The sequence below is a fragment of the Balaenoptera ricei genome, chromosome 15, assembly GCF_028023285.1.
Source record: "Balaenoptera ricei isolate mBalRic1 chromosome 15, mBalRic1.hap2, whole genome shotgun sequence".
In the NCBI taxonomy this organism is placed as follows: domain Eukaryota; kingdom Metazoa; phylum Chordata; class Mammalia; order Artiodactyla; family Balaenopteridae; genus Balaenoptera; species Balaenoptera ricei.
In genome coordinates, this window is record NC_082653.1 from 22,977,293 (window position 1) to 23,003,420 (window position 26,128).

Consider the following 26,128-nt stretch of genomic DNA (forward strand, 5'->3'; position numbering starts at 1 on the left):
TGCAGTGCTCTCTTTAAAATTTGTCAAGTCTGTGATGTGACCTTTCTGTCTACGTTGAGGTTTTCATCAGGGATGCCTGGATGTTGGTGATACACCTCATTTTTATGTTCGTGTCAGAGAACTGCACAATGAGCATCATAGTTAACAGCCACCAGGATTCAGCAAGTAAAGAGTGCTGTGATGGTGGGAGTTACCAAAAAGCGAAGAAAGGCTGAAGAAAGGCTGATCCGCTCTCCTCTCCCTCTCCATTCAGTAAATGCGCCTGAAATTCTTTCTTTTCAGCCCTATTCTTTTTATTGTTTACTGTCATGGTCCCCTATGGAAATACTGTTCTAGCTTGGTGTGGATGAGTCCCTGGCATCCTTCCCTGAGGGAAGTATTGTTGGAGAGTAAGGGTAAAGATGGGTGAGGTCAGGATGGGGGCAGGGGCTATACCAGAAGATGCTGTTGCCTGTTATCTCTTTTGCCCAAAGCAAGGCCCTTCACCTACAACTTCTGGGGCCGTTGACTTACTGTGTGTTCGTTAATTTGCTGTTGAAACCTGTCAACCCCATTTTCGTCCCTGTGACCTCATCTCCATCCCCACTCCCACTCCTTCCTTTATCTTTCACCAGATTTCTTGCTCTCTCCCTTGGCAAGCGGCACACTTTTTAAAAACCCCCATTTGGTTTCTTCTGCTGCTTCCCTTCATGTTTTCAGAAAACTCTCTCCTTTAAGCACTGTCTTTTGGTGCATGTGAAGAGCTGTCCCCAAAATGATTTGCTACAAAGAGGAGGAAGGAAATAAAATCTGCATCTGTAAAGCTTATGTATAGCCACAGAAATGAATAGTTACAGGGCAAGTGGGGGTAGGCAGTTTAGCTTCAGGAAGGTAGTAACCTATCCTAAACCTGGCTGATAGTCAGAATCAGCTGGGGAATTGTTTAAAAATACAGATTCCTGGGTCCCACTCTAGAACAACTAAATTGGAATCTGAGGGGAGGGGGACAGGACACACACACTTCTCTACAATCAGTGGTCCTCAACCTTGGCTGCTTATTGGAATTACTTGGGGAGATTTAAAAATGACCGATGCCTAGGTCCTACCTCCAGAGGTTCTAATTGAACTGGTCCGGGGTGAACTTTTTTAACAGCTTCCAAAATTGAGAACCACGCCTAAAGTGATTCTGATTAGACAATGTTGGAAACCCATGACCTGATGGATCTCAGACATTTGAGGACTAGGACACAGATAAGAAGAGGATTCTTCCTTGACCCCGGAAGTCCACAGGATGCCTGAGGCACCTACATGAAGAGTTGCAGGAGGGACTTCCCTGGCGGTCCAGTGGTTAGGACTCTGCACTTCCACTGCAGGGGGTGCGGGTTCGATCCCTGGTCGGGGAACTAAGATCCTGCATGCCGCGCAGCGTGGCCAAAAAAAAAAAAAAAAAAGAGTTGCAGGAGTTAATTGACTGGATATCTCATAGAGAAGGCAACTGGAAAAGAAAAGATTTGGTGACCATAACCACAGAAAAGCAATGAATTAACATCTGGGTCCTCATCTCTGAGGCCATAGTGATTCCTCAGCTATGTCTGATGTGTGCCCAAGTTCTCTGAACAGAATTGTGTCCCCTCCCCTAAAATTCATATGTTGAAGCCCTAGCTCCCTATGTGACTTTATTGGAGATAAGGCCTTTAAGGGGGTGACTAAGGTTAAATGAGGTCATATGGTAGAGCCCTAATCCAGTAGAATTGGTGGCCTTATAAGAAGAGTGGGGGAGAGGAAAAGAGAGAGATCCACCCTCCACTCCCACTCCTGGCCAGGTGAGGACACATCTGCAAGCCAAGAAGGGAGCTCTCACCAAAAACTGAACCCTGCTGGAACCTTGATCTTGGACTTCCAGCCTCCAGAACTGTGAGAAGATAAATTTCTGTTGTTTAAGCCACTCAGGCAGCCTGAGCAGTCTAAGATACCAAGCATTGTCTCACTTCCTCACATCTGTTAGCTCTTCTTTGATATGCCTGTGCTGTTCCTACCCACTTCCCACGCTCTATCTCCCTCCCTCCTCTTCCTGGGAAGTGCTTCTAGCCCATCACTATTCATGAGCACTCCCCTGCTCCAGCCAAGCTTTACTGAAGTAGATTGGCAAGAGGGCCCTCTTCAGATGGTATCATTCCCAAAGAATTCTACCCCATCACACCCCACACTCCCCCAGTATATCAGTGCTTCTACCTTTGCCCAATAAGTGGGTGCTTTTGCATTATTTTGGAAGATATAATGGTGGTAATGCTTCTCATCCATTATTTCATTTGATCCTCCCAAAGGCCTGGCGATGTAGAACACACAGATCAATTTATTCGCATATTGCTGTTGAGGAAACTAGGGCTAAGAAAGCTGAAGTAGCTTACTCAAATTGCGTACCTAAGAACCCCTGCTGTATGGCAGGATTCTCAATCTTGGCACTGTAAATGTTTTGGGCTAGATAATTATTTATTGTGGGAGACTGTCCTGTGCACTGTAGGGTGTTTAACAGCATCCTTGGCCTCTACCCACTAGATGCCAGTAGTACCCCAGAGTCATGACAACCAAAAATGTCTCCAAACATTGTCAGATGTCTCCTGGGGGTGGGGCAGAATCTCCCTATTTGAGAACCACTGCTATTAGGCTATAAGCCTCCAGGTTTGAATAGGAGATGTCTTGAAATTTTTTGTTTTCGGGGAAGTTTTATTTTGCCTAATAGCCTATCCTGCTATTATTTATTAAGCACTTTTTATGTGCCAGGTGCTTTACATACCTGCTCTCTTTTAATCATCAGAATATCCCTTTGAAGTAGATAGTATTCCTCACTTAGCAGATGAAAATCTGACTGAAAGATGGGCTCGCCCAGTCAGTAAGTGGCAGAGCCAGGACTGAAACCCAAATCTTTCCTACTCCACAGCCTGAGGCCTTTCCACTGTGTTCACACTATAGATATTTTGGCATCACCTCTGAGGCTTGCCCTCCCTCTTTAAGGAGAAGCCTAGAGGTACGTATTATTTCACTTCATCTTTCTGTCCGTTCTCCTCATAGACACTCTTAGCCAGAGACATCGCTGTGCCCTTCCAGGCTTCAGGGAGCTAAAGGAAGTCTAGACCCAACCAATAATGCAGAAATTTGTCCTGAGCTGACTGTAAGGAAGCATTCTCAAAATAGCTTTGAGCGAGGCTTATGTTAACTTTTCTCTTGTTGTTTGTTGGTACTTTTCCCATTTAATTTTAGTATGCCTGTGATTTTGTCTACGGCTCAGAATTGTGAAGAAGTGGGTAATTTTGCCATGCTTGTTCTGGCTCCAGTGATGAAAAGAAGCACCTGCCAGCACTTCTGTTTGTTTTTTTGGAGGCAGATATCACACAGGAATGTGAAATTATTTTTTAAAAAATAACATTTAACCATTTTCAGAGCACTTTCACAAATACTATCTAATTTGAATCTCCTGACCTCTTGTGAAGTAGGTACTTAAAGGTATTTTTAGCTCCATTTTACAGATGAGGCTCAGAGAGGTTATATGACTTGTCTAACATTGGTGTCTAGTGAGGTGGTGAAGCCGGGACTAGACCCCACAGCTGTTGACTTCAGCCTGGATCAGGGGGTCTAGGGCTCTTCCCACCATATGCTGCCTCTTGTAGCTGGTTGTTCCAACCTCTTCACCCAACAGACCTTGTACAAGCAGGAGAGCTGGCTGGTTTGTGCTTCATTTTCCCTGCCCTCCTCTACCTACTGTTAGTTCAGATACTGCCGAGCCTGTGAAAGCCGAAGACCAGGCTTGAGAAAATAAATAGTAGATCACGGTTGGCTTCAGCAAAATTGAGGACCTATCAAGAAGGGGAATAAATACCTACTAGGGGGAACAGAAACAAGTTATTTGCTTTGGTTGTTACAGTAGAAAGTGAGGTAGACCCTAAGGGAGGATATTATAAGAGGAAGCAGGGAGAACCCAGGGATGAACATTTTTGTAACCTCCAGGGCAACAGAGACAGGCCAAAGGGTTTATGCCAGGGTCTCTTTTAAAAAAACAACACAGGGCTTCCCTGGTGGCTCAGTGGTTAAGAATCCGCCTGCCAGTGCAGGGGACACGGGTTCAAGCCCTGGTCCGGGAAGATCCCGCATGCCGTGGAGCAACTAAGCCCGTGCGCCACAACTACCAAACCTGTGCTCTAGAGACCGCAAGCCACAACTACTGAGCCCACATGCCGCAACTACTGAAGCCCGCACGCCTAAAGCCTGTGCTCCACAGCAAGAGAAGCCAGTGCAGTGAGAAGCCCTCGCACTGCAACGAAGAGTAGCCACAGCTCGCCGCAACTAGAGAAAGCTGCTCACAGCAACGAAGAACTAAGGCAGCCAAAAATAAATAAGTTAAATAAATAAATTAAAAACAAAAACAAAAAAACCCCACAGATTTATTGACATTTTCATTAAAGAGTATTTGTGAAGTGCAGCATTGCTTGTACAATTCCCCATCTTTCTCCTTTCTACAATAATCCAAAAAGGATTATTGTCCTTTTTTAGTAGAAATGCCATATTTTATTCTCTTTGACTGTTTTTAATCAGCTTCTTTCTAAAACTTTTACTGTCGTAACAACTCCTCCTCACTTTAGTTCCGAGCTCATCAATTGCACGTAACCCTTCCTCTTTGGTATTCATTTCTTACTCAAATTGAGTATCTCTATTTTGAGATGCTCATAATCTCTTCCAAAATGATAATCAGTGCATTTACTAAGTGCCAGAACTGGGAATAGAGTGGTGAATCAGACACAGCCCCCCACATCAAGTTCACAGAACAGGTAGATTTGCCCCAAATCTCTTCCTGTTGGTAGTTGGTTCTAAGGTCTTATGTATCTTGTCTTTCCATTATATTGTTGCTTTGTGTCTTTTGACAACTCTGTGCTTCTTGACTAGATCTCATGTTGGGAAATTACATTTCTCTTCTTTCTAGCAGTTCCTTGTTTTTTAAACTTTCCTCCTTTCCTTCCCCCCCTTATTTCATACTTCTCTTCATACACTGATGTATTCTCAGTTGCTTTTTGCTTACTCTCCAGGCTTGAACTGAGAGAATTACTTGTTTTTAATCCACTTTCTTGAGCTGCTTCATTTACCTTCTGCATTTGGCACTGAGCCTCCACCAGGAAACATTCCCCTTAGTTGGCTTCTACCTTGACTGCAACTTTCAGTAATAGCTTCTTTTTTTCCTTGAGTTATTCTTTTTTTTTTCTCTTCTTCCACATTATTCTATTATTTAAATTTTTTTTCTTGAATCCCTTTCTGCTACTTAAGTCTGCTTAGTGCAAGAATCTCTCTGAACATGGAATTAACGGTATATTCAAAATGGACAGAAAATAAAAAGAAAGCACCCAGAGCCTGAAACTTCTGGAAGTTTTGTTGGAGTGGAACCTTGTACCACAAATATAAGAGACAAATAAGTCCCCAGGGAGGCCTTTCTCCTTCCAGAATCTACCTAGTGAGTAGTATTGAATTTTTTTTTTTTTTTGGCCATGCTGCGTTGCATGCAGGATCTTAGTTCCCCGACCAGGGATGGAACCCGAGCCCCCCTGCAGTGTAAGTGCGGAGTCTTAACCACTGGACCGCCAGGGAAGTCCCCAGTACTATTGAATTTTTAATGAGTTCAGAGAATTTGGCTTCAGTTGACCACGCTCAACTGAGGACCAGCTAATGAACGTCATTCAGAAACTCTGGATCCACCAGAGGGCAGACAGCAGAAGCAAGAGGAACTACAGTCCTGCAGCCTGTGGAACAAGAACCACATTCACAGAAAGGTGGACAAGATGAAAAGGCAGAGGGCTATGTACCAAATGAAGGAACAAGATAAAACCCCAGAAAAACAACTAAATGAAATGGAGATAGGCAATCTTCCACAAAAAGAATTCAGAATAATGATAGTGAAGATGATCCAGGACCTCAGAAAAAGAATGGAGGCAAAGATCGAGAAGATGCAAGAAATGCTAAACAAAGACCTAGAAGAATTAAAGAACAAACAAACAGAGATGGGCAATACAATAACTGAAATGAAAAATACACTAGAAGGAATCAATAGCAGCAGAACTGAGGCAGAAGAATGGATAAGTGACCTGGAAGACAGAATGGTGGAATTCACTGCTGCAGAACAGAATAAAGAAAAAAAAAATGAAAAGAAATGAAGACAGCCTAAGAGACCTCTGGGACAACATTAAACACAACAACATTCGCATTATAAGGACCCCAGAAGGAGAAGAGAGAGAGAAAGGACCGAGAAAATATTTTAAGAGATTATAGTCAAAAACTTCCCTAACATGGGAAAGGAAACAGCCACACAAGCCTAGGAAGCACAGAGAGTCCCATACAGGATAAACCCAAGGAGAAACATGCCGAGACACATAGTAATCAAATTGGCAAAAGTTAAAGACAAAGAAAAATTATTGAAAGCAGCAAGGGAAAAACGACAAATAACATACAAGGGAACTCCCATAAGGGTAACAGCTGATTTCTCAGCAGAAACTCTACAAGCCAGAAGGGAGTGGCATGATATACTTCAAGTGATGAAAGGGAAGAACCTGCAACCAAGATTACTCTACCCGGCAAGGATCTCATTCAGATTCGATGGAGAAATCAAAAGCTTTACAGACGAGCAAAAGCTAAGAGAATTCAGCACCACCAAACCAGCTCTACAACACATGCTAAAGGAACTTCTCTAAGTGGGAAACACAAGAGAAGAAAAGGACCTACAAAAACAAACCCAAAACAATTAAGAAAATGGTCATAGGAACATATATATCGATAATTACCTTAAACGTGAACAGATTAAATGCTCCAACCAAAAGACACAGGCTTGCTGAATGGATACAAAAACAAGACCCATCTATATGCTGTCTACAAGAGACCCACTTCAGACCTAGGGACACATACAGACTGAAAGTGACAAGATGGAAAAAGATATTCCAGGCAAATGGAAATCAAAAGAAAGCTGGAGTAGCAATACTCATATGAGATAAAATAGACTTTAAAATAAAGAATGTTACAGGAGACAAGGAAGGACACCACAAAATGATCAAGGGATCAGTCCAAGAAGAAGATATAACAATTATAAATATATATGCACTCAACATAGGAGCACCTCAATACATAAGGCAACTGCTAACAGCTATAAAAGAGGAAATCAACAGTAACACAATAATAGTGGGGGACTTTAACACACCTCACATACACCAATGGACAGATCATCCAAACAGAAAATTAATAAGGAAACACACACTTTAAATGACACAATGGACCAGGTAGATTTAATTGATATTTATAGGACATTCCACCCAAAAACAGCAGATTACACTTCTCAAGTGCGCAGGGAACATTCTCCAGGATAGATCACATCTTGGATCACAAATCAAGCCTCAGTAAATTTAAGAAAATTGAAATCATATCAAGCATCTTTTCTGACCACAACGCTATGAGATTAGAAATCAATTACAGGGATAAAAATGTAAAAAACACAAACACATGGAGGCTAAACAGTACGTTACTAAATAACCCAGAGATCACTGAAGAAATCAAAGAGGAAATCAAAAAATACCTAGAGACAAATGACAATGAAAACACGACGATCCAAAACCTATGGGATGCAGCAAAAGCAGTTCTAAGAGGGAAGTTTATAGCTATACAAGCCTACCTCAAGAAACAAGAAAAATCTCAAATAAACAATCTAACGTTACACCTAAAGGAACTGGAGAAAGAAGAACAAACAAAACCCAAAGTTAGCAGAAGGAAAGAAATTATAAAGATCAGAGCAGAAATAAATGAAATAGAAACAAAGAAAACAAGAGCAAAGATCAGTAAAACTAAAAGCTGGTTCTTTGAGAAGATAAACAAAATTGATAAACCATTAGCCAGACTCATCAAGAAAAAGAGGAAGAGGACTCAAATCAATAAAATTAGAAATGAAAAAGGAGAAGTTACAATAGACACTACAGAAATACAAAGCATCCTAAGAGACTACTACACACAACTCTGTGCCAGGACAACCTGGAAGAAATGGACAAATTCTTAGAGAGGTATAACCTTCCAAGACTGAACCAGGAAGAAATAGAAAATATGAACAGACCAATCACAAGTAATGAAATTGAAACTGTGATTAAAAATCTTCCAACAAACAAAAGTCCAGGACCAGATGGCTTCACAGGTGAATTCTATCAAACATTTAGAGAAGAGCTAACACCCATCCTTCTCAAACTCTTCCAAAAAATTGCAGAGGAAGGGAAACTCCCAAACTCATTCTATGAGACCACCATCCCCCTGATACCAATACCAGACAAAGATACTACAGAAAAAGAAAATTACAGACCAATATCACTGATGAATATAGATGCAAAAATCCTCAACAAAACACTAGCAAACAGAATCCAACAACACACTAAAAGGATCATACACCATGATCAAGTGGGATTTTTCCCAGGGACGCAAGGATTCTTCAATATACGTAAATCAATCAATGTGATAAACCATATTAACAAATTGAAGAAGAAAAACCATATAATCATCTCAATAGATGCAGAAAAAGCTTTTGACAAAATTCAACACCCATTCATGATAAAAACTCTCCTGAAAGTGGGCATAGAGGGAACCTACCTCAACATAATAAAGGCCATATACCACAAACCCACAGCAAACATCATTCAAAGTGGTGAAACACTGAAAGTATTTCCTCTAAGATCAGGAACAAGACAAGGATGTCCGCTCTCACCACTATTATTCAACATAGTTTTGGAAGTCCTAGCCACGGCAATCAGAGAAGAAAAAGAAATAAAAGGAATACAAATTGGAAAAGAAGAAGTAAACCTGTCACTGTTTGCAGATGACATGATACTATACATAGAGAATCCTAAAGATGCCACCAGAAAACTAGTAGAAGTAATCAATGAATTTGGTAAAGTTGCAGGATACAAAATTAATGCATAGAAATCTCTTGCATTCCTTTACACTAATGATGCAAAATCTGAAAGAGAAATTAAGGAAACACTCCCATTTACCATTGCAACAAAAAGAATAAAATACCTAGGAATAAACCTATCTAGGGATGCAAAAGACCTGTATGCAGAAAACTATAAGACACTGATGAAAGAAATTAAAGATGATATCAACTGATGGAGAGATATACCATGTTCTTGGATTGGAAGAATCAACATTGTGAAAATGACTATACTACCCAAAGCAGTCTACAGATTCAGTGCAATCCCTATCAAACTACCACTGACATTTTTTACGGAACTAGAACAAAAAATCTTAAAATTTGTATGGAGACAGAAAAGACCCCGAATAGCCAAAGCAGTCTTGAGGGAAAAAAAACGGAGCTGGAGGAATCAGACTCCCTGACTTCAAACTGTACTACAAAGCTACAGTCATCAAGAAAATATGGTACTGGGGCTTCCCTGGTGGCGCAGTGGTTGGGAGTCTGCCTGCCAATGCAGGGGGCACGGGTTCGGGCCCTGGTCTGGGAGGATCCCGCGTGCCGCGGAGCGGCTGGGCCCGTGAGCCACAGCTGCTGAGCCTGCGCGTCTGGAGCCTGTGCTCCGCAGCAGGAGAGGCCGCGATGGTGAGAGGCCCGCGCGCCGCGATGAGGAGTGGCCCCCGCTTGCCGCGGCTGGAGGAAGCCCTCGCACGGAAGCGAAGACCCAACACAGCCAAAAATAAAAAATAAATAAATAAATAAATAAATAATAAAAAATTAAAAAAAAAAAAAAAGAAAAAAAGAAAATATGGTACTGGCACAAAAACAGAAACAGATCAATGGAACAAGATAGAAAGCCCAGAGGTAAACCCACGCACCTATGGTCAACTAATCTATGACAAAGGAGGCAAGGCTATACAGTGGAGAAAAGACAGTCTCTTCAATAAGTGGTGCTGGGAAAACTGGACAGCTACATGTAAAAGAATGAAATTAGAACACTCCCTAACACCATACACAAAAATAAACTCAAAATGGATTCGAGACCTGAATGTAAGACCGGACACTATAAAACTCTTAGAGGAAAACACAGGAAGAACACTCTTTGACATAAATCACAGCAAGATATTTTTTGATCCACCTCCTAGAGTAATGGAAATAAAAACAAAAGTAAACAAATGGGACCTAATGAAACTTCAAAGCTTTTGCACAGCAAAGGAAACCATAAACAAGATGAAAAGACAACCCTCGGAATGGGAGAAAATATTTGCAAACGAATCAACGGACAAAGGATTAATCTCCAAAATATATAAACAGCTCATGCAGCTCAATATTAAAAAAACAAACACCCCAATCCAAAAATGGGCCGAAGACCTAAATAGACATTTCTCTAAAGAAGACATACAGATGGCCAAGAAGCACATGAAAAGCTGCTCCACGTCACTAATTACTAGAGAAATGCAAATCAAAACTACAAAGAGGTATCACCTCACACCAGTTAGAATGGGCATCATCAGAAAATCTACAAACAACAAATGCTAGAGAGGGTGTGGAGAAAAGGGAACACTCTTGCACTCTTGGTGGGAATGTAAATTGATACAGCCACTATGGAGAACAGTATGGAAGTTCCTTAAAGAACTAAAAATAGAATTACCATATGACCCAGCAATCCCACTCCTGGGCATATACCCAGCGAAAACCATAATTCAAAAAGACACATGCACCCCAATGTTCATTGCAGCACTATTTACAACAGCCAGGTCATGGAGGCAACCTAAATGCCCATCGACAGACGAATGGATAAAGAAGATGTGGTACATATATACAATGGAATATTACTCAGCCATAAAAAGGAACAAAAGTGGGTCATTTGTAGAGACGTGGATGGATCTAGAGACTGTCATATAGAGTGAAGTAAGTCAGAAAGAGAAAAACAAATATCACCTATAAAATGGTACAGATGAACTGGTTTGCAGAGCAGAAATTGAGACATAGAAGTAGAGAAAAAAACGTATGGACACCAAGAGGGGAAAACGGCAGGGGTGGGGGGCAGTGTGATGAATTGGGCTATTGGGATTGACATGTATACACTGATGGGTATAAAATGGATAACTAATAAGAACCTGCTGTATAAAAAAAAAATTAAATAAAAAAAAAGAAGAAAAAGAAACTCTGGATGCCAAACACTGTCAGACTGACCCAGTCATATCCTTTCTCCAGGATGATCAATCACTCATGAAGGCTGAAGCCATTCTCCAAGAGGATCTGGCATCCCTTTGAGAAAAAAAAAAAAAAAAGCCAAGAAAACAAGTGTTATATAGTCTTCCTCTGATTATTAGTACCTTTTCTTTGGGAGTCTAGCTGTGTACAGCTGCGTACATTGCATAAGGAACGTGGAATTTTTTTTTTTAATTTATTATTTTATTTATTTATTTTGGTTGTGTTGGGTCTTTGTTGCTGCGAGCAGGCTTTCTCTAGTCGCGGCGAGTGGGCTTCTCATTGCGGTGGCTTCTCTTGTTGCGGAGCACGGGCCCTAGGCGCGGGATTCAGTACTTGTGGCTCGCAGGTTCTAGAGCACAGGCTCAGTAGTTGTAGTGCACGGGCTTAGTTGCTCCGCGGCATGTGGGTTCTTCCCGGACCAGGGCTCGAACCCGTGTCCCCTGCATTGGCAGGCGGATTCTTAACCACTGCACCACCAGGGAAGCCCTGTGGAATTGTTTTTTTGCTAGGTTCTCAACAAAGAAAAGATCACTTTGGTTTCTGGAGAGAATTGCATCTTTCTGGTTTTGGCATTTCCCTTTGCGCTCTTCTCAGGCTTCAGGGCCTAACAAAATGCTTCATGACTGTGATCACATGATAGTGAGTAAGGGAATTCATGCATACAGGGACAGCTGCTTCTCAAATTGCTCATCAGAATTTGTGTTTCTGTGTTCCAGGACCAAGATTTTAGTTCAGACTAGAGCGATTTTCCCTAATCTTTCTAAATAATCTGTAAAGGAACCTCTGGGAGCCCAGTAGGATTGAAGCTCTAATATGGTCTGTTTTGACATCATTATAAATTATTCCTCAAAAGATTAAATGAATCTTTAAGTTGTATATTACAAAATACTAAGTTACAAACTTTTTTTTTTTTTTTTTGTCCATGCCATACGGCATGCAGGATCTTAGTTCCCTGACCAGGGATTGAACCCGTGCCCTCTGCACTGGGAGTGTGGAGTCTTAACCACTGGACTGCCAGGGAAGTCCCGACAAACATATTTTTTGTGCCATACCAAATCCTTTTTTTCTAATTTTTTAATTACGAAAGGTGAAGTATATGCTCATTGTAGAAAAGTATAAAAAAAATTATAATCATCCATAATCTGTCTATTTAGAAACAACTGCTATTGTTAACGTTTTGGTATTTTTCTTCTAGTCTTTTTTCGTGCATATTTTAATGTAGATGAGGTCAAACTTTGAAGACCATTCTGTAGCCTACTTTATTATCATTTAATAACCGTATCATGTCTTAAACTGGAATGCAGTGGAATTTTTTGTTGTTTTCGACCCAAAGTCTTAACAGAACTATTTCAGCATTTAATTTTGTTATATTGGCGTATTCATTTTATAAATATATATTAACTTATACCCGGCCCTGTGCTGTATGTGGTGGAAGGTGCGAGTTGAATCAGAGATCAGGGGCTCACTGGCTGGTCATTTATATCCTACTACAACGATCTACCCTAGTCCCTGAGAGGGCCCTTCCTCCTGCTTCTCATCGTCTAACTAGATGTTAAACACAATGACTTCTCTGAAGGAGTTCTCAGGAATTTTATGGGGCTAGTGGGGAACTAGGGAACTCTGTGATCCTTTTTACCAAGGGCGGCATTCCTTGGAAATGTGCTACCCAGTCCCATCTACGTGGCATCTTAGTTGTCTTTCCACACTGTGACTGCATCAGACTTTACTTTGTGAACTTGGCTTCATGCCAGGACTAATACCTCAGACCGGCTGCCTCCACCACTCTCTGTCCTCTGTGTCATCTACAGTCTCTCTGTGATTGGTAATCTATTGTGACTTTACTGCCACCTTTACAGAAATAAGGTGGTAGGATACAGAACTGTTTCTAAGAGGATCTTCTTGAAGGGGGATGGGATTGCTTAGTACTCCCTTGGCATCAGATTTCTTGATCTTCTCCGGAGGGGCAGCTTTGGGGAAGGTGCTGATAATTATTATAGCTCCACACCTTCTGGAAGCTGTTGTAGACAGATATAACACAGTTTCTAAATAATGAGAGGGTATTTTTTCTGGGCAGGAGCTTTTACTTTATGAAAAATCAAGTCAGAAGGTTTTCTTTTCCTCCCAAACACATCACTCATTACCCTTTTTATACTCTTATGTCATACTCTTGCAACTCTGGCATCTGAAATGCTACAAAAATGCCTCTGAGTCATTGCCATTGATTTTTTTTTTTCTTGGCAATCAGACATTACTATGATACAATCTCTTTTTAGAAGCTTGGTGAATTCTCCTTGGATCTTTTGACTGTGTTTTACTTTTTAAACGATTCAATGATTTGTCCTTTTTCCTATTAGCAGTTTCCTGGGATATACCAGTGTATTAGGAACCCTGTTTTATCATTCTTTCCCTCCTTCAATGACACTGCCTTTCTTGCTTGTTAAATTTCAGATCTTCCATTTCTTATCCACCTATATCTTTGTTCTCTTCTTAATCCTTTCTTTGCTTCCTTGTCCCGGGCACTCTGGCTCCTGCCTTCCTTTGCACGTCTCAGGGTTGGCCTCTAGCTCCTTTCCTCCCAGGTACCTCCCGTGTGGGTTGTGAATGTGCTCTCAGACTCTGATCCATGTTTTACTCTCTCTCACTGCTCTCTTTAGGTAGGGAGACAAGAAGTTACAGGCTTTACTGGGAAACCAGGCTCCTTTCCTTCATCTTCACAGGAAGCCTGCCAAAGTGTAACCCCACCTCTAAAGGCTCACCTTTTACTAACACACGTTAGGAACCCACCCGGCCTCCTCTGAAGCCTATTGATGAGAACCATTTGAGTTTTACGGCAACCAAGAGGCTGCACATGCACTGCTTTCACTGTGAACTGAATTTGCTGCACATTTGGGGAAGCCACATGGGGAAACTGACTGTGTTTTCTGCCTTCTGTTGACAGAATGGTACACGAAACTTCCAGGACTTTGACTGTCAGGTAAGGACTGTACAAACACCAAGGAGGGCTGTGTACAGGATCTCTGCAGTGCTTCCCTCCCTGTGCTGGTGGTGTTATAGAGGTGGATCTCTCTTCGTAGCTAATCATGACTCCTTCATGTTCTTTTGGTCATTGGATCAAGTTTATTTAAAATGATTTGCTATTGTGTTCAAAAATTGCCTGCCAGGTACCTGTTCTGTGGTTGTAGGTTATTGGGTGGAGCTTTCTCTTTGTAATTAAGATCTCCTTTCCTCAAATGATATTGGAAACCCTAGTCACAGGTGTCAAATGGTTGTCACCTCACTGCAGAGAAGGCGGGAGAGGGGCAATTTGAGGTGAGACTTAACCAACAACAAAATCTTTTCCTAAAAGAAAAAGACACATTAAGTGTTATTAACATAAAATGCAGATATCTCTTGGCTTTATCTTTGGAAACGCAAAATTCATCCTGGCTCATTAGTATTTTCCTAAATGATATTGTTTGTCTTAGTCTGTTTTTGCCTATAGCTCTATTGCCAATTTGAAAATCAATAAAGTGAACCAGCAACCCTCCCTCCACCTTCCTACTTTATCTGTTGCCTGGCCCTGAAAGAAATGGGAGGAAGGAGTATGGAAATGGGAACCTTATAAGCCCGTGCAGCCTGACTCTCCTACTTTTGGGGTAGATGTCATAAGAGTGGCTATCAGAGGCAACATGAAGTAGACTCAGAGGGTACTAGGCAGGAAAGGAAGGTGCAGGGAAGCCAACTTCCTCGTGTCCAGGATTCACCCAACTTGTATACCCACAGGCAGATAGTTATTTTCAGATATATTAAGTTAAGTACAGTGGAATCTCTCCATATAGCATTAGAATCAAAAGGAAGAACTAATATTTGTCTCATAGGCAAACCAGTTATATCATAATAATTTATTGGGTACCTACTATAGATACTAAACATACATCATCTCTAGTGCTTGGAGCAATATCATTAGGTGGTTTTTATTACAGATGAGGAAATTGAGAATCACATTTCATAACTTGCCATTGGGTGGAATTGGAGTTGAAAAACCCCCTTTGTCCTGAATCCATTGCCCATTCTTTCTCACTTGGGAATGTCCAGAGCTGAGATGTGGCAAGGAGTTGAGAGCTGAGGTTCCTTGGCAGGACAAATAAGACTGAGACTCACTTTAGAAGGGGCAGGCTCCTTGTTACAGACTTTTTAATCCCAGTGCCAAACACCTCTTGGTGTGACTATTTGGTATACTTACATATACAACATAATCAGCCAGGTGCTGTTAGGGAAACATTTGCTATAGACCCTTACTCAAAAACAAGAAGTCATATTATTTTTTGGTGAATGGTGGCAATCAAGTTTGGGGTTAGTTGTCTTTAATTTGATCTAACTTCAGTTATGGTTTGGATCCTAGGTTGAACCAGTTTAACTTGATTGCTGTTAATATTTGATATAATTTACCTAGAAGGAGATCATTTGAGAGAGGGTGACAGTAAAATTCAAGGTGAGGAATTCCAGAAATAGTATATATATTCCTACCTAAAAGTGTGGAAGCATTTATTTTCATCAAATTGAGCACCCCCCCTTAAAAAAAATGGAATATTAAAAAATTATGTGCTTATTGCAAAATAGATAAGAAAATACCAAAAAGCAAAAAAATAAAAATCACTTGTTATTTCACCAGTGTTAGTATTTTGGTATATATACTTCAGGATTTTTTTTTCACACATAAACATACTTAGATATAAATGAAATTGAGTTTTAGAGATATAATTATCAATCACTTTTTAATATAAAGGCTTGAAAATAGTCTGGCAAAAATTCTTGATGTTTTGAGTGAAGCTCTAATATATTAACATGTTCTGGCCTCATTAAATATAACTTTTAGTTCAGTTCTGATACAAATAGAATGATGGCAAATGTTTGTCACATGTCTGTTACTGGTTATGAATGTGTAGGTTCTCTGTGTTCTAAAGAAGAAAATATCACAGGCCCTTCTTTTTTTCTTCTCTCAACACTCATGAATGCTCTTCATTCTCATCTGTCTCTTTGTTAAAGGTTTATGTGGTGTTCTGGAGACTGGGGGCATCTGGGTCAGGAGTCTAGCGACAGGTGATAGAAGCCCTAGGAAGTAGGAACTGTGCTGTGAGACATCTAGAGTGGCCCAGTTGGCCTGAAGGCTTCCCGGAGACCACTGGACCTTCTTAGGAGACAAAGCAGAACAAATTTAAAGCCACCCACTGGCTTTGTCACTTAATGGAAAGGCATTCAGCCTTGACATTGGTGTTGTTCATTAGCATAAATGTGGCACGGGGCTAACTGAGGCCAGTTAATCTGGGCTTCCTTCTGGTCTCTGTCTTGCCTCAGAGAAATCTTTAAGGAATGTTTGATGATATTCCAGGAAGTTATCTTAACATCACAACCATGAGAGATCATAACTTCAGTCTGAACTGCCTTTTCCCCCTCTGTTTCCTTTACTAATCACCTACATGCTTTTTTTCCCCCCAATAATTGAAAATATAATTAAAATTGTACCATTTCTCTTGGTTCTTTGATTGTCCTAGTGACTTCATTGCTATATAGCTCCCCTGAGGCCAAAAGCAGTTATATTGGGATATAAGAGTAATGAGGGGAGGGGTGCTTAGAGGTGACATGCTTAGAATTGCTGTAAAAGGAGAAAACCTATTGCCAGTTGAAACAATGAATCAGCAGGCTTATTGTCCATTTATCTACTTCAGTGCTGCTTAATTTTCTTCTACTTATGAGAGTGTTTAAAAATTTGGAATTAGAGCTGAGACAATGCTATATAGCTTTTTTGTGTTTGTGATATATTGCTTTAAAAAATAATTATACCGGGGGATTAAGAGGTACAAACTACTATATATAGATAAATGTTACAAGGATATATTGTACAGCATAGGAAATATAGCCAATATTTTATAAAAACTTTAAATGAAGTATAATCCGTAAAACTTTTGGATCACTGTGTTGTACACCTGAAACTAATATAATACTGTAAATCAGCGGTACCTCAACTTTAAAAAAAAAGATGGATTAATAAGATGGATAGATGCATGATAATTAACTATAGTAAAATGTTAATGGTAGAGTTCAGGTGGTGGGTATACAGATGTTCACTGTAAGGTATTTCAACTTAGGCATATGGTTGAACGTTTTCATGATAAAATATTGCGGGGAGACCAATGTTTACTTTTGTTAAAAAGTACACAAAACTGCTTTTAATTTTCACACAGCTCTCTCCATGGACATTTCCAGTGCTTCTCCACACGCACACACACTTATGAACTTGTGATCACTATGTTTGTATAAATATCATCATTGTTATTTCTCACATGTTTCTAAAACTTCACGTGTAGTATTTAATGTGTGTATATCACATGAGTAAATATGTTAAAAAATAACACTTGTGTATAATCAAATTTAGAAAATGAAGAAAAGTATGAAAATAAAGGTTTCCTATAATCCTGTTCCCTAGGGATAACCGTATTTTATTATATTTCTTTCCAGTATTTACTTTTATATTCTGGTTATCAAAAGAGTACGTGCTCATAGTTGAATATTTGGAGAGCACAGAGAATTATAAAGTAGCTAGAGAAAAGCTCACAGTCCTAAAACCCAGGGGCAACCATGTTAATGTGTTCAGTGTTGAGATGTATGTCTGTGTGTATTATTTATTTATTTATATTATTTATTTATTTTTATTTTGGCTGTGCCGGGACTTAGTTGCCGCACAAGGGATTTTTTTTTTTTTTTTTTTTTTTTAGCGACAGGCGGGCTTTTTGGTTGTGGCATGCAGACTCTTAGTTGCAGCATGCAGACGGAATCTAGTTCCCCGACCAGGGATCGAACCCAGGCCCCCTGCACTGGAAGCATGGAGTTTTACCCACTGGACCACCAGGGAAGTCCCTGTATATTATTTTCTAAAATATAATTTTTAAAGTTTATATAATTGGTCACCCTGGATGTAAAATTATGTATCTCCTTTTCTGACTTAATATTAGAACACAATCTCATTTACGTGTCATTTTAAAACTCTCATAAAAATAATCTCTAATGGGGAATTCCCTGGTGGTCCAGTGGTTAGGACTTGGTGCTTTAACTGCCGAGGCCCAGGTTCAATCCCTGGTCAGGGAACTAAGATCCTGCAAGCCACGTGGCGCAGCCAAAAAAAAAAAAAAATCTCTAATGGCTGCCTGTTATTTCATCATATGGCTATCCCATGACTTAACTATTCCATTATTTTTGGAAATTAGATTGCTTATAATATGTTCAGTTCACTGAACATTTTTGTGCATAAATTTTACATACACGTTGGATTATTTCCTTAGATGGATTCTTGGAATGAACACATTTAAGGCTCTTGGCATATCTTGTCAAATTGCCTTCCACTTCCACCAGAAGGGTACTCAAGAAATATTAATGGAAAGTGAAAAGCTGCTGTCTGCCACAATATATCATTCCTGTAGAAGATGCTGATGATGGAGTGAACTCACAAGAATGGAGTTCTTGCTCCTAGGATAAGAACTCCAGGCCTGGCCAAGGGCTGGATAATTTCATGCTGGCTGTTTAATTGCAGTAGCTCTTAAGAGGACTGATTTATAGAACTCTACTGTGAGGACTGGTTTTTAGTACCACAGTTCAAATGTATGTATGTGACTGCCTCTTCTAAAGGGGTATAAACACCTTTAAACTCTTGCAGGTCACTTGGTGAATGGGCACTATTACAAAATAAGAATTCAGTGAAGTAAATAACTGAAAGTGCCTTCCACAGAAAAGAGGTGTTTGGAGACATCTGGGATTCAGCCACCTGCTGCAGTCTGTTAGAGAGCTTGACCAGTTCCACGCTTCTCCCCTTGCCTTGAAGGATGTGATTGTGGCCTCAGTCCCCCTTTCAGCCTGTTGTCCCACTGCTTCCCATTGTACATTCCACCCACTCCCAGGAAAACTAGAATTATTGCTGACCTACCCATCCTTCTGCTTTGTGCTTTTCCTTTCTGATGGCCTTTGTTCACAGGTCCTCCCCTTGAGATGCATACCCATCCCCTTTTGGATTTTTTTTTCTTTTTTTTTTAACTGTTATTTATTTATTTATTTTCTTATTAGTTATCCATTTTATACACATCAGTGTATACACGTCATTCCCAATCGCCCAGTTCATCATACCACCGCCACCACCCCCCGCCACTTTCCCCTCTTGGTGTCCACACGTTTATTTTTTTTTAATTAATTTACTTATTTATTTATTTTTGGCTGTGTTGGGTCTTCGTTTCTGTGCACGGGCTTTCTCTAGTTGCGGTGAGCGGGGGCCACTCTTCATCGCGGTGCGCGGGCCTCTCACTGTCGCGGTCTCTCTTGTTGTGGAGCACAGGCTCCAGACGTGCAAGCTCAGTAGTTGTGGCTCACAGGCTTTGTTGCTCCGTGACATGTGGGATCTTCCCAGACCAGGGCTCGAACCCGTGTCCCCTGCATTGGCAGGCAGACTCTCAACCACTGTGCCACCAGGGAAGCCCCCATACGTTTTTTTCTCTACTTCTGTGTCTCAATTTCTGCTCTACAAACCAGTTCATCTGTACCATTTTCTAGGTTCCACATATGTGCTTTAATATATGATATTTGTTTTTCTCTTTCTGACTTACTTCACTCTGTATGACAGTCTCTAGATGCATCCACGTCTCTACAAATGACCCAATTTCGTTCCTTTTAATGGCTGAGTAATATTCCATTGTATATATGTACCACATCTTTATCCATTCGTCTGTCGATGGGCATTTAGGTTGCTTCCATGACCTGGTTATTGTAAATAGTACTGCAGTGAACATTGGGGTCCATGTGTCTTTTTGAATTATGGTTTTCTCTGGGTATATGCCCAGTAGTGGGATTGCTGGGTCATACGGTAATTCTATTTTTAGTTTTTTAAGGAACCTCCATACTGTTCTCCATAGTGGCTGTATCAATTTACATTCCCACCAACAGTGCAAGAGGGTTCCCTTTACTCCACACCCTCTCCAGCATTTGCTGTTTGTAGATTTTCTGTTGATGCCCATTCTAACTGGTGTGAGGTGATACCTCATTGTAGTTTTGATTTGCATTTCTCTAATAGTTAGTGATGTTGAGCAGCTTTTCATGTGTTCTTGGCCATCTGTATGTCTTCTTTAGAGAAATGTCTATTTAGGTCTTCGGCCCATTTTTGGATTTGGTTGTTTGTTTTTTAAATATTGAGCTGCATGGGCTGTTTATATATTTTGGAGTTTAATCCTTTGTCCACTGATTCTTTTGCAAATATTTTCTCCTGTTCTGAGGGTTGTCTTTTTGTCTTGTTTATGGTTTCCTTTGCTGTGCAAAAGCTTTGAAGTTTCATTAGGTCCCATTTGTTTACTTTTGTTTTTATTTCCATTACTCTAGGAGGTGGATCAAAAAATATCTTGCTGTGATTTATGTCAAAGAGTGTTCTTCCTTTGTTTTCCTCTAAGAGTTCTATAGTGCCCGGTCTTACATTTAGGTCTCTAATCCATTTTGAGTTTATTTTTGTGTATGGTGTTAGGGAGTGTTCTAACTTCATTTTTTACATGTAGCTGTCCAGTTTTCTCAGCACCACTTATTGAAGAGACTGTCTTTTCTCCATTGTATATCCTCACCTCCTTTGTCATAGATTAGTTGACCATAGGTGCGTGGGTTTATCTCTGGGCTTTCTATCCTGTTTCATTGATCTATATTGTCTGTTTTTGAGCCAGTACCCCATTGTCTTGATGACTGTAGCTTTGTAGTATAGTCTGAAGTCAGGGAGTCTGATTCCTCCAGCTCCATTTTTTTTCCCTCAAGACTGCTTTGGCTATTCAGGGTCTTTTGTGTCTCCATACAAATTTTAAGATTTTTTGTTCTAGTCCTGTAAAAAATGCCATTTGTAATTTGATAGGGATTGCACTGAATCTGTAGATTGCTTTGCATAGTATAGTCATTTTCACAATGTTGATTCTTCCAATCCAAGAACATGGTATATCTCTCCATCTGTTGGTATCATCTTTAATTTCTTTCATCAGTGTCTTATAGTTTTCTGCATAAGGTCTTTTGCATCCCTAGGTAGGTTTATTCCTAGGTATTTTATTCTTTTTGTTGCAATGGTAAATGGGAGTGTTTCCTTAATTTCTCTTTCAGATTTTTCATCATTAGTGTATAGGAATGCAAGAGATTTCTGTGCATTAATTTTGTATCCTGCAACTTTACCAAATTCATTGATGAGCTCTAGTAGTTTTCTGGTGGCATTTTTAGGATTCTCTATGTATAGTATCATGTCATCTGCAAACAGTGACAGTTTTACTTCTTCTTTTCCAATTTATATTCCTTTTATTTCTTTTTCTTCTCTGATTGCCGTGGCTAGGACTTCCAAAACTATGTTGAATAATAGTGGTGAGAGTGGACATCCTTGTCTCATTCCTGATCTTAGAGGAAATGCTTTCAGTGTTTCACCATTGAGAAAGATGTTTGCTGTGGGTTTGTTGTATATGGCCTTTATTATGTTGAGGTAGGTTCCCTCTATGCCCACTTTCGGGAGAGTTTTTATCATAAATGGGTGTTGAATTTTGTCAAAAGCTTTTTCTGCATCTATTGAGATGATCATATGCTTTTTATCCTTCAATTTGTTAATATGGTGTATCACATTGATTGATTTGTGTATATTGAAGAATCCTTGCATCCTTGGGATAAATCCCACTTGATCATGGGGTATGATCCTTTTAATGTGTTGTTGGATTCTGTTTGTTATTATTTTGTTGAGGATTTTTGCATCTCTATTCATCAGTGATATTGGTTTGTAATTTTCTTTTTCTGTAGTATCTTTTTCTGGTTCTGGTATCAGTGGGATGGTGGCCTCAGAATGAGTTTGGGAGTTTTCCTTCCTCTGCAATTTTTTGGAAGAGTTTGAGAAGGATGGGTGTTAGCTCTTCTCTAAATGTTTGATAGAATTCACCTGTGAAGCCATCTGGTCCTGGACTCTTGTTTGTTGGAAGATTTTTAATCACAGTTTCAATTTCATTACTTGTGATTGGTCTGTTTATATTTTCTGTTTCTTCCTGGTTCAGTCTTGGAAGGTTATACCTTTCTAAGAATTTGTCCATTTCTTCCAGGTTGTCCATATTATTGGCATAGAGTTGCTCGTAGTAGTCTCTTAGGATGCTTTGTATTTCTACAGTGTCTGTTGTAACTGCTCCTTTTTCATTTCTAATTTTATTGATTTGAGTCCTCTCCCTCTTTTTCTTGATGAGTCTGGCTAATGGTTTATCAATTTTGTTTCTCTTCTCAAAGAACCAGCTTTTAGTTTTATTGATCTTTGCTGTTGTTTTCTTTGTTTCTATTTCATTTATTTCTGCTCTGATCTTTATGATTTCTTTCCTTCTGCTAACTTTGGGTTTTGTGTGTTCTTCTTTCTCCAGTTCCTTTAGGTGTAACGTTAGATTGTTTATTTGAGATTTTTCTTGTTTCTTGAGGTAGGCTTGTATAGCTATAAACTTCCCTCTTAGAACTGCTTTTGCTGCATCCCATAGGTTTTGGATCATCGTGTTTTCATTGTCATTTGTCTCTAGGTATTTTTTGATTTCCTCTTTGATTTCTTCAGTGATCTCTGGGTTATTTAGTAATGTATTGTTTAGCCTCCATGTGTTTGTGTTTTTTACATTTTTATCCCTGTAATTGATTTCTAATCTCATAGCGTTGTGGTCAGAAAAGATGCTTGATATGATTTCAGTTTTCTTAAATTTACTGAGGCTTGATTTGTGACCCAAGATGTGATCTATCCTGGAGAATGTTCCCTGCGCACTTGAGAAGAAAGTGTAATCTGCTGTTTTTGGTTGGAATGTCCTATAAATATCAATTAAATCTATCTAAACTATTGTGTCATTTAAAGCTTGTGTTTCCTTATTAATTTTCTGTTTGGATGATCCGTCCATTGGTGTAAGTGAGGTGTTAAAGTCCCCCACTATTATTGTGTTACTGTTGATTCCCTCTTTTATAGCTGTTAGCAGTTGCCTTATGTATTGAGGTGCTCCTATGTTGAGTGCATATATATTTATAATTGTTATATCTTCTTCTTGGACTGATCCCTTGATCATTTTGTGGTGTCCTTCCTTGTCTCTTGTAACATTCTTAATTTTAAAGTCTATTTTATCTCATATGAGTATTGCTACTCCAGCTTTCTTTTGGTTTCCATTTGCATGGAATATCTTTTTCCATCCCCTCACTTTTAGTCTGTATGTGTCCCTAGGTCTGAAGTGGGTCTCTTGTAGACAGCATATATATGGGTCTTGTGTTTGTATCCATTCAGCAAGCCTGTGTCTTTTGGTTGGAGCATTTAATCCATTCACGTTTAAGGTAATTATGAATATGTATGTTCCTATGACCATTTTCTTAATTGTTTTGGGTTTGTTTTTGTAGGTCCTTTTCTTCTCTTGTGTTTCCCACTTAGGGAGGTTCCTTTAGCATTTTTTGTAGAGCTGGTTTGGTGGTACTGAATTCTCTTAGCTTTTGCTCGTCTGTAAAGCTTTTGATTTCTCCATCGAATCTGAATGAGATCCTTGCCGGGTAGAGTAATCTTGGTTGTACATTCTTCCCTTTCATCACTTGAAGTATATCATGCCACTCCCTTCTGGCTTGTAGAGTTTCTGCTGAGAAGTCAGCTGTTAACCTTATGGGAGTTCCCTTGTATGTATTTGTCGTTTTTCCCTTGCTGCTTTCAATAATTTTTCTTTGTCTTTAATTTTTGCCAATTTGATTACTGTGTGTCTCGGCATGTTTCTCCTTGGGTTTATCCTGTATGGGACTCTCTGTGCTTCCTAGACTTGGGTGGCTGTTTCCCTTCCCATGTTAGGGAAGTTTTCAACTATAATCTCTTCAAATATTTTCTCGGGTCCTTTCTCTCTCTCTTCTTCTGGGGCCCCTATAATGCGAATGTTGTTGCGTTTAATGTTGTCCCAGAGGTCTCTTAGGCTGTCTTCATTTCTTTTCATTCTTTTTTCTTTATTCTGTTCCGCAACAGTGAATTCCACCATTCTGTCTTCCAGGTCACTTATCCGTTCTTCTGCCTCAGTTATGCTGCTATTGATTCCTTCTCGTGTATTTTTCATTTCAGTTATTGTATTGTTCACCTCTGTTTTTTTGTTCTTTAACTCTTCTAGGTCTTTGTTTAGCATTTCTTGCACCTTCTCTATCTTTGCCTCCGTTCTTTTTCCGAGGTCCTGGATCATCTTCACTATCATTATTCTGAATTCTTTTTCTGGAAGACTGCCTATCTCCATTTCATTTAGTTGTTTTTCCTGGGGTTTTATCTTGTTCCTTCATCTGGTACATAGCCCTCTGGCTTTTCATCTTGTCTGTCTTTCTGTGAATGTGGTTTTTGTTCCACAGGCTGCAGGATTGTAGTTCTTCTTGCTTCTGCTGTCTGCCCTCTGGTGGATGAGACTATCTAAGAGGCTTGTGGAAGTTTTCTGATAGGAGGGACTGGTGGTGGGTAGAGCTGGCTGCTGCTCTGGTGGGCAGAACTCAGTAAAACTTTAATCCACTTGTCTGCTGATGCGTGGGGCTGGGTTCCCTCCCTGTTGGTTGTTTGGCCTAGGCGACCCAACACTGGAGCCTACCCGGGCTCTTTGGTGGGGCTAATGACAGACTCTGGGAGGGCTCACGCCAAGGAGTACTTCCCAGAACTTCTGCTGCCAGTGTCCCTGTCCCTTGGTGAGCCACAGCCGCTCCCCGTCTCTGCAGGAGTACCTCCAACACTAGCAGGTGGGTCTGGTTCAGTCTGGTTCAGTCTCACTGCTCCTTCCCCTGGGTCCTGATGCGCACACTACTTTGTGTGTGCCCTCCAAGAGTGGAGTCTCTGTTTCCGCCAGTCCTGTCAAAGTCCTGCAGTCAAATCCCGCTAGCCTTCAAAGTCTGATTCTCTAGGAATTCCTCCTCCCGTTGCCAGACCCCCAGGTTGGGAAGCCTGATGTGTGGCTCAGAACCTTCACTCCAGTGGGTGGACTTCTGTGGTATAAGTGTTCTCCAGTTTGTGAGTCACCCACCCAGCAGTTATGGGATCCGATTTTATTGTGATAGCGCCCCTCCTACTGTCTCATTGCGGCTTCTCCTTTGTCTTTGCATGTGGGGTATCTTTTTTGGTGAGTTCCAGTGTCTTCCTGTCGATGATTGTTCAGCAGTTAGTTATGATTCCGGTGTTCTCGAAAGAGGTAGTGAGAGCATGTCCTTCTACTCCGCCATCTTGAATCAGTCTCCCCTTTTGGTTTGATTTTGTTGGGGTTTTTTTGGGGGGGGTGGGGGGTAAGGGGGAGATTGATTAAGTACTAAGGATAGAGGTGACTTTATTCTCATTTGGGGAGAAAAAAAGAATCTTATAGAAAAAGCTGAGGCCTTTTATCACCACCCCCAATCTCAGTTCCCTTTTCCCTTGTCACTAGAGGGTTTATTTCTCTGACAAGCTCTGTCATAGCATGGGCATGACAGCTGCCAACTGCCCAAAATTCACATCCTTCCAGCTTAGCAGCCTCACTGCTAAGAGAAGAGATCTTTACCTGTAACTTGAGGGAAAAGGCTAGGGGAGGAGTCTTATTGGCTTAGTATGGGTCACATGTGTGGGGGTCACATGCATTTCCCTGGACTGCTCACTCTGGCCAGAGACTGGGGTGTCTGAATTGGCCAAACCTGGACCCCTTCCTACCTGGACTAGAGAGTCCATGTTCTGAAGGTGTTCTGGGCTGTTGCATGTGGGTTAAATAGTCATTCACTCTTTTTCTCCTCATTGTTAGCTAAGGCTGTGTGAAGAAGATATTGGAGTTGGCTTTGAAAAGACAGATAGGAAAAGATAGATTTTATGTTGACATATTGCAAAAGAAGCTTTCAAATGAAGAGCATGATTTGTAGGAAGTCTGAGAGTGTGGGTAGTTGAAAAGGAAAAGTCGATGTCTCAAAGAATATTGATTGAACCAGGCTGAA

The 26,128-nt window shown here is 40.4% G+C and overlaps 1 protein-coding gene and 1 long non-coding RNA gene across 5 annotated transcripts in view; one reads left to right on the forward strand and one right to left on the reverse strand.

Moving 5' to 3' along the window:
• NDRG3 (NDRG family member 3) overlaps positions 1 to 26,128 on the forward strand; it is an 84,771-nt gene that overhangs the window by 21,461 nt on the left and 37,182 nt on the right. For 3 of the 4 annotated variants that reach the window (XM_059899002.1, XM_059899001.1, XM_059899003.1), the window contains one exon: positions 14,103 to 14,138. The exons of the other annotated variant lie outside the window; for it this stretch is intronic. In XM_059899002.1, coding sequence (XP_059754985.1) covers positions 14,103 to 14,138 — 36 coding nt within the window. The remainder of the gene's footprint in view (positions 1 to 14,102; positions 14,139 to 26,128) is intronic. 4 annotated transcript variants of the gene reach the window in all.
• Positions 1 to 26,128, reverse strand: part of LOC132350027 (uncharacterized) — a 40,127-nt gene that overhangs the window by 1,113 nt on the left and 12,886 nt on the right. The gene's annotated exons all lie outside the window — the stretch shown is intronic.